Source organism: Scardinius erythrophthalmus (assembly GCF_964197995.2).
Source record: "Scardinius erythrophthalmus genome assembly, chromosome: 21".
Taxonomy (NCBI): Eukaryota; Metazoa; Chordata; class Actinopteri; order Cypriniformes; family Leuciscidae; genus Scardinius; species Scardinius erythrophthalmus.
In genome coordinates, this window is record NC_138241.1 from 34,888,787 (window position 1) to 34,898,653 (window position 9,867).

At 36.0% G+C, this 9,867-nt stretch overlaps 1 protein-coding gene across 3 annotated transcripts in view; it reads left to right on the forward strand.

The window, feature by feature from the left end:
• Positions 1–3,131, forward strand: part of egln1a (egl-9 family hypoxia-inducible factor 1a) — a 30,604-nt gene extending 27,473 nt beyond the window's left edge. For 2 of the 3 annotated variants that reach the window (XM_081351894.1, XM_081351896.1), the window contains one exon: positions 2,266–3,131. In XM_081351894.1, coding sequence (XP_081208020.1) covers positions 2,266–2,321 — 56 coding nt within the window. In that variant the 3' untranslated portion in view covers positions 2,322–3,131. The remainder of the gene's footprint in view (positions 1–2,265) is intronic. The other variant, XM_081351895.1, reaches the window with a different exon arrangement.
• The last annotated feature ends 6,736 nt before the right edge of the window (positions 3,132–9,867 follow it).

Here is a 9,867-nt window from a genome sequence, read left to right on the forward strand (position 1 = left end):
CCACCCCTAAACCTACCAATCTCCACCCCTTAATCCATAAACCCACCCATAAACCTACCCATCTCCACCCCTTAATCCATAAACCCACCCCTAAACCTACCCATCTCCACCCCTTAATCCCTAAACCCACCCCTAAACCTACCCATCTCCACCCCTTAATCCATAAACCCACCCATAAACCTACCCATCTCCACCCCTTATATCTGGATCCAACTCTGCCCCCTGGATCTCGTGTACTGGATTGAGGTGCTACTGGTATTGTTCGCGGTCAAAAATAAGCGCATTTTGTCTAGTGGAAGCGTATGTTACTGCAGCCAAACAAAATCTTAATGAAAGCTCACTTTTTTAAGATATCAATCTCAAATTTGGAACACAACTTGTTTAGCTTTGATTTTCTCGCTTTTAGAGTAAAACATGTTTTGGAAAATATATATTTAACATAAAAATTGAAAATAGTATGCATTTTTCATCACAAACATAAAATTATATAACTTTAAGTTCTCGTTTTTAAACTTCAGCAATAATCTGTCAAGTGTCGTCTTTAAAAAGAGACCAAACTTCAGTCTGTGATCCAAAGCATTCAAGATTTACGGCAGTTTAAGTTGGAAATTTCATTTTCAGGTCTATTCTCAAAAAGTGAATAAATGGATTATAAATACTGCATAAATATAATTTATTACCATAAAATCCCCTAAAAATACAAAATATTAAATAAAAAGATTATAGCATGAGCATATTCTACATCCCTTAATCACTCAATATCTAAACTTAACAACTACCTTCCTAACTATTAATAAGCAGTAATTAAGAGTTTATTGAGGTTAAAGTCGAAGTTAATAGTGAGAATTGGACCCTAATTTAAAGTGTGACCAGAAATGTTTTCAGTGATTTTTGACCACCAAGCGAAGAGCACCAGAGGGTCAAAAATGTGTTGAATATTTTATAAGCGTATTGCGTAGTTGTGCTTGGAGTCAGTTGTTTTGTTTGCAATAATAGTGCAATGAAACATGACAAATTGTGCCGATATCATTTTTGGCCAGGCTATCATTCAAAGAAATTATGAACACATGCAACAACAAGAGAGAACCAACGAAATATTAATATTTGATTATGTTGTAGTCAATGTATGCTTTTTCCTTTGAGCTTTCTTTTTTTTTTTTTATCTACATTATTTTATTGTTTTTCTTCTTATTATTATTATTATTGCATAGTAAAATAAAACCTGTAGCTCTACCTGGCTTCTTTGCCAAATCATTTTGTCAGATAAATACCTTAACCAAGTTTAGTGTTTTGTTCTTACCTCATTTAAAATAATTTGCTCATATTTTATTATTTATTTATTATTATTATTATTATTTTGATGGTTTAATCAAACTGGTAGAGTTATTAAAAACAAATATCCCCTCCGGATGTCACTTTTAGCCACTACTGTATGTTATTTGAGAGCTTTGAGGATAGAAGATAATCAGGAAATAATTACTTAAATTTCCTCACAGAAAGCATCATGTGCTCATTTAGTTTGAAGATAAAGGGGTGGTATAATGCCCTTTTCACAAGATGTAAAATAAGTCTCTGATGTCCCCAGAGTGTGTGTGTGAAGTTTTAGCTCAAAATACCCCAGAGATATTTTTATATAGCATGTTAAAATTGTCACTTTTTGAGGGTGAGCAAAAACGCACCGTTTTGTGTCTGTCCCTTTAAATGCAAATGAGCTGCTGCTCCCGGCACTGGGGGCGGAGCTTTAACAGCTCGTGTCCTTTTACCTCACACACACATGCACTGAAAATTTCAATGTTTATTCTCAAACCGGACAATAATGGAGAGACTCAAGAAGAAGTGACAACATGTAGAAGCAACAGGACATTTCTGAATGGATAGTTGATGAATTTATGTAGTTATCTTATAGTCATTGATTAGCATATTCTGTCATGATAATCTATAAATCGTGTTCAGGGGGCGGGGTTTATGCAAATTTTAGGGTTGGTGATGTCCCTAACCTGGTAGGAATGTCGTGTAGTCTCTACCAGCCGTTTGTTGTAGTCCTTAAAAAACGATTTCTTTAAAAGCAAATATCTCCCTTTGCTGTGAACTTTGAGCGTTGTAACTTTGCAGATGTTGTTTATGCTCAAACAGCAACATTACACACTAACTACAGTTAGAAAAGTGAAATCATAATCAACCACCCCTTTAAAATAGAAATTGTGTCAAACTCTGAGGGTAAATGTAAAGGGTAAATTCTTTCCTCTTGGTATTCTTTTTGTCAAGGTGCAGGTGAAAAAGGAGTGAAGGTGGAGCTAAACAAGCCGTCTGAACCAAGCTAATCAAAGTGCCATTAATCCGGACTTTTCCTGGTTACACGCTGTGTGGAAAAAGAAGAAGAGGGATTCGGAAAAGGCAGCAGGTGTCCGTGACGAAGCAAGAGAAGGAGAGAAGGATTGAATTAATAGAGTTTTAAAACTGCAGAATTCAACCAGAGTTCCTGGAAACCCAGCTAACTTTGAATATGACGATTGAATTTTACTTTTAAAAAGGTACAGTACTCTGGATTCATTCTCATGTGACTGGAGTCACAGTGCTTCGGAGGAATGTTTCAAAGTTAAAAGGAGAAATCTAATTTTTTTTTTTTTTGCTTTTGGATCTGGGACGAGTTTCTGCATTTCGACCTGATCTTTATGAATCAAGTCGCACATCTATGCATGTTCTTCTCATAACCACTGATCAGATTGTCTGTTCGTACTGAAACGCACCCAATGCCAGCGAGTGAGTGGACTTTTGGCATGTGTATTCTGGCAGATGCATCATGGGAATGTCATCTGCAATCCTACAGCTTAACTTTGTTACATGCACAGGGTCATGACCTGCAAGTTATTGTTTAAATTCATCAAAATAAAAGCCTGTTTGCATTTTACACATTGTTGCATTTGTAAATATTCTCAAACAAGGTGTAATTTTGCTTATTTTTCCTGCTGTCGGTTATACTTGTGTGCTTGAACGCTTAAATATTTGATATTTCACCATCTGCTGCTGCACAATAACAGCTCTTTTACTAATCAAAATACAAAATATTAATTTCAGATCAAAATCAACAAAGTGATTCGGTGTTTTAAATATGGAATAAATGACAGGATATTAACTGGCTTGATTTTTTGTAACCATCTTCAGCATTTAACAGGTTGATGTACACAAAAACGTGAGATTCACTGAGACTTAGTCACACTTGTATTGTTCGTGGTCAAAAATAAGCGCATTTCATCTAGTGGAAGCGTTTGGTACTGCGGACTAACAAAATCTTAAAGGGATACTTCACCTCTGGGAAGATGAATGTGTATTTAAAATAGGTCATTTAAGTAGAAGAAATGTGGAGAAATTTTTTAATTTGGAGCTTTCTAGACCGAGAAAAGCCAGAAAATGTATTTTTGGCTTATGTGGATGAAAGACAACAACTCCCAGAATGCACTTGCTTCGCTGCCTTAGGAGGCCGCGCCTACCGGTTAGAGAGCACAGTTGAAAACAACAAGGCTAGCCTAAGTAAGTGATGAGTTTGCCAGGGATTTAGAGACCCAAAATGTCCGGGATTCGGCTTTTGCGTTCTACAGTCGGCATTCATTCATCATGTTTACTGTGGCGAGCAGGACGAGGCTGACGGCCGCGGGAGAACGGCGCGAGGCCGGTGGCTTCATTACTGAGACGCGCCGGGTCTCGCATCTCTCACGGAGGAGCGGGAATTTTCTTAGCAATGTTAAAACGCACATCAACCGATCACTTGTTTAGCGTTCATGTAAACACTACAGTCAGATTCACCGATCGGAATTAATTCAGTTAGATTGAAACGAGAGGTGTGCATGTAAACAATGAATGGCGACCGCAGAACGCAAAAGCCGAATCCCGGACATTTTTAACAGTCTCGCCCGCCGGACAAGTCCGGGAAAAGGAAGATGGTAACCCCTACTTACTCGGCTTTCTCCTATTATTCAGCTTTCTCCACAGAACAAGAGCATGCTAGCTTAGCTTCCAAAGAAAGACGGCTGATACTGTGTACATTATGTGAGTGAGATCCCACCCTCTATAGGCGGGCTGAAAACATGCGGAACAACGCCATCTATTGGCTGTGTAGTCTTTAGCCTCTGGACAGAAAATCCTCCGATGACGCAAAATGACGATTTTTGCGTCATCGGAGGATTTTTTCCAGACAAAAAATACATAAATCTCTCCTCTCAGGGGGATATGAGGGAGGAAAGCATGGTAATTCGAAAATACTACAGGTTTTCTACTAATACAAAGCTTAATGCTAAATCCTGAAGTAACCCAACTGAATCAATCTCAAATTTGGAACACAACTTGTTTGGGTTTATGGCTTTGATTTTCTTGCAGTTTTAGAGTAAAACATGTTTTGGAAAATATATATTTAATATAAAAATTTTAAATAGTATGTTTGTGCATTTTTCATCACAAATATAAAATTAGATAACTTTTAAGTTCTCTTTTTTAAACTTTTTTCCAAACAGACCAAACTTCAGTCTGTGATCCAAAGCATTCAAGATTTACGGCAGTTTAAATTGGAAATGTCATTTTCAGGTCTATTCTCAAAAAGTGAATAAATGGATTATAACTACTGCATAAATATAATTTAGTACCATAAAATCCCCTAAAAATACAAAATACTAAATAAAAAGATTATAGCATGATCATATTCTACATCCCTTAATCACCCAATATCTAAACTTAACAACTACCTTCCTAACTATTAAGTTAGTAATTAAGAGTTTACTGAGGTAAAAGTCGTAGTTAATAGTGAGAATTGGACCCTAATCTAAAGTGTGACCAGAAAGTGATTTTTGACTTTATATGCCTCATCTGATCTCGGCTCTTTAGGGAAATAAGGAACAACAGATGGAAATGGCTAAACTCTGCCGCCTTGTGGCAAACACAGTATGTACATTCATAAATCAGGTGAGAAAAACAACAGCCATAGTAAAATACCCCGTGATAACAGATATCTAGGGTTTCATTTGTATTTTTAGTTATAAAAGATAGCAAGTAATTTAAGAATTCCTAAACATTGAACAAATGCAGTCTATCTAACAGTAATATTCAGGTAAAAATATTACATGAATAAAGTTATAAATTGTAAAACAAATCATTCCATCACAATTGGAATAATTGTGAAATAATTTAACAAAATAATTAATTTTCAGATTAAAGCTATAATATGTAAGATTTTTGTAATAAAATATCCCAAAATCACTTGCACAGTGTGATATATTTCCTGCAGTTGTGACCTTACAATATCCCAAAAGTTCCCAAAGATTTTTAATTTCAGAGAAATTCCAATTTTAAATAATGGCTCGTCCCTGTTCGCTTGTCGCCTGTCAATGACGTAATATCCGCGTTATCCCTGGTTTCCGCTCGTACTGCCATAGTAACCATGGCGACAGACGTTACGTCTAGCGGCACGCTCACGCTGTTGTTGTTTCGTTTAAACATTATGGATCATGGCAAGCAGACTTTGGGACAAAAGGAGATCTAAAACGAGGATCAATATCAGCGTGGCGTTTTCGAGATGCCGAGAGCTAGCGTCCGCGACTAACTCCGACTTGACAGAGACGCCACTGCATGTACTTTATTAGACAGGTGAGCAAATGTACATAAAACTAATCAATGTTATACAGCTCAACATGATGAAATGTTAGAATATGAATATGTTGATCTAGCTCACTGCTAGTCTCATACAGACAAACTAACACATAACATTATAACTTTCAACACACTCAAATGCAGTTTAGTGTGATAGTGTAGAGCAAGTGAAACAGCGCTGCGTTACCTCACAAGTTTCATTCGCCTGATAAACTGCCCTGTGTGAGTATTATTCAGCACTAGCGGGTAAGTTAGTTCGGTAGAATGAAATGTCGTCATTCCTTTATATCCGCGGGACTCGCGTGTGGCGCTGAGATCTGTCTCTCATTAGCACTCAAGCCCTGCTTCACACCACAGTCATGTTAAAAACATCAATGTATTATTCACTCATCCATAAACATTATTAGATCCATCGGCATGACGACAAGTTTCATAATTCCGCTTATGCGTCATCAACCGACGCCATTGTTATTGTAAGAGGTTAATGACCCCTAGCGGCGAAAAAAATTACATATTGCAGCTTTAATGAGCTCTGCCAGGAAAAAAACTGTAATTTATCTATTATATTTCTTCAGTTTATATTCAGATACAGAGAGTTTAGAAATAAAACAGAAATAATCTTGGACAGTACATTATTATGTAGGCTATTCATTTACCAGTTGTTTCCATAACTATCCATAATAAACCATAATTATCAATATGGTTTTCAGGCATAAGTTAAACATCAGTAAATACAGATTTAGTTTAAGTGAAACAATAGAACCTTTTTATACAAGTCCATCCCTCACAACCTCGTTTTCATCCCTGTTAAATCTGTAAAAGACCTGGTATAAAACAAAACTGTATATTTATGTGCAAATCCCAGTCACATTTGCAGCCATAATTATCAGTTCTCTTACGCTATACAGAGAGCTTATATTTGGCAGTATTTTCCTGAATCTTTGTGGTTTCACTTTATCTGTGTATTTACTTAGAGAGTAGAGAGAGAGGTTGAGTGAATGTAGCGTGGAGTCTGTGAATGAGGATCACTGAGAAGGACAGAATCCCCGCACACACACTCCTATTCTAGAGATGGACTCTCCCGGGAGTTTCGTCTCCACGCTTTTGTTCCTGAATAAACATCTGGAGGGAGAGCAGAATCATGTCCAGGACTGATCAGACTCCTCAGCGTGTTTCTTCCGGAGATACGGACACACCAGCACCTTCACTACGACCCCAGTCCACCTCCCAGTAACACTAACAGTGTACAAAGTACATTTACTTAAGTACACTCTTTGAGTATCTGTACTTTACTTGAGAATTATTTTTTACTTTAACTTCACTACAAATATCATACTTTTTACTTTTTACTCCACTACAATTCATTCAAGGTCCTTGAGTAGAAAGTGGTAACATCAGTCAGTGGATGATTTTGTTTGGAAATGAAAGTCGGATTGACGTCAGGATCTGACGTTGGATTCTGACATCAACCTGATTTTCATTTTCAACATTGGGTTTGGTCTTCTAAATGTGAATTTTGTCATTGTTTTGGAGCACACTAGCTTATAGATAACAGTAATGCTAACATATTCATACTAAAAGCCAAAAAACTTGGGCACTATTTGAGGGATCAGCCATTTGGGTGTCCGAAACCATTGTGGACGTTATTGAGAGACTTCAATTCAATCTCACATTCAATCCCACTGGAACTGTGTTCTAGAAATACATCTGATATTGATATGAGGTCAGGCATAGATTCAGAGGCTTAAGGTACTGTAAGTATTACACACAACAATGCAACAATAATAAAACAATGCATTGACATTTACTTTTTACTTTTGATACTTAAAGGTATAGCGGAGGATCTTTCCGAATTTTGGATAAGACCCGCCCTCTCCACTTTTTGAAAAGTTTGATTGATTCACCAGAATGATTGACAATTAGGAGGACCAATAGTATAGGTATTCCACCCGGAAGTAAAAAATCCTCCGCTATCCCTTTAAGTACTTTTAAAAACGAGTACTTCTGTACTTTCACTTAAGTAAAAATTGGTCTTTACAACTCTACTTGTAACGGAGTAATATTTGACCAGAGTGAACCGACGGAAATCTAAAGAACAAATGCATGCACTGTAAATAAATGTTTTGTCTTTTAGTAACTTGGAGGCTTGAGGAAATGAAACTGAGCCTTAGTGCTTGAAGGGATAGTTCACCTAAAAATGGAAAATCTGTCAAAAACTTATTTTCTTCTGCTGAACTGAAAGAAGAACTTTTGAAGAATTATTTTTTGGGTTAACTATCTCTATCCCTTTAATGATTGATAGATATATATGTGTTAGATATTAGAGTGATGATATCAAACACACAGACCCTCTGGACAATATATTGTCCAAAGCAGGAGGAAAAGGAGCATTTACGAAAAAAAGCTCCTGATTGGAGCAACTTCCATTTTTATTACAGATATTTTTGCGTCAGTTTCCCATGAAGTGTTGATTTTGTTCTCTTGAACACATGCGATGGAAACACTGCTTTATTCGCATTTGTTTTATTTGATATTCCAATGTTGCGTACAAGTTAAATTCGCAGCCTTAGATGAAAACAGCTAATGATAGACTAGTATGCTTTATCTTGATGTTTATTTGGTCGTGCCCCATTTTGCTGGTGTTCCTACTGTGAGTGAAGTCACATTTATTAATCAATTATTATATACTTCCCATTTAATGTTGTAAAATTCAGTTTCAGCTGTGCATGAAATGCAGGAGTTAAAATTGAAGACTAAAACATGCTAATTCGTGCTAGCAATGTGTTAAATCATATTAGCAATCTGTTAGCAAGATGATAATTCATCTTAACAATGTTAAGACACACCGGACAGATGAACTGGTCCTCAAACACTGAAACACTGAAATCTGCCATTTTGCAGAACAGTTTAGTTTCTATTTCTCTCAGCTGGAAGGTTTATATCTTCTCGAATGCAGGATGTGGCTTATTCACAGTTTTATTGTATGATATACAGTCAGATTTTGTAGTAACATTATCTTATCTTCTCTAACAGTATCATAAGGAAGCGGAGTAAGAAAAAAAAGCATAATAATAGAAATCTGTCGTTTTAATGTATTAACAAACTAGATCTTTGTCCCTAATGTGATGATGCACCTATGGAAGAAAAATAATGTCAAATGTTCCCTCTAAAATGCAAGCACTGTAAATGCAATGGGCTTTTTTGTTGTTTTTGAATACATTTGTCATTATTTTACTTCCATATGCATCATGAACATTTTGAGTATTTAACATTATCTTCTATTGTAACTAGTAATTTTCATCAAAGAATGTTATCAGTCATGCAACTGAGGGTTAAGAGTTTAAAGTATTTATAGATGATGACAGCATTATTTGTGCGTTTATTTTCATGACCACTGCATGTTTGTCGTGTCACCAGCAGGTGGCGCTGCTGAACTGCAGATCAATCTGAAACCTTTTAAAAAACCTCATTCCTCCATTAGACTGTCTTCAGTGCTTGGCCTCTAATTATACAATACATTTTATTAGAAAATGAGCTTCATTTGCATTGTATTGTTGGGTTCTGTTGTATCACATCAGTAATTTATGCCTTTATGCTAATATACGACGGTAACAAGGAGAATGCAATTCTTTATGAATTCCATTTCTAACCTGGTGACTTAAAACACAATAATAAATGTTATTTTTTGATTGAGTAATTGAGAGAAAATTCTCTTTATTCATATTTGTTGTCTGTGAGATTTTAGGCGACAAGCGCTGATTACAAGCTCCTAAATAAGTCAAAAATGTGTCACTGGAATCGGCTGGAATCATCTCTGAGTCACAGGTTTGGTTTATTCTCTTCAGAACGGTTACAAAACAGCATTTTATGAATGATTTTCAAAGTGAATTTTATCAAAGTGAAAACCTCAAAGATCTTTTTTTTTTTTATTATTATTATTATTATAGCAACGTGTAGCATATTAGCAAAAGCACTTAACGCCAAATAGAAAGTAAAAGCAGATTTGCTGCTTCTTTAATATTGCCATCAGAATCAAAAATCATTGCAAACACTGTCACATTGTTCATATTTAATATATCTATAGATTCAAGTGCTTTAATTAAATCACAATAATAGGAATTATTCGACATAGAATGGTCAGTATTTACATTTGCTTTTGAAGCATCACGAACCTGTGTGTGAAGTTTGAGTGTGTGTAGAAGAGAAACACTGATGATGATGATCACATCCGCT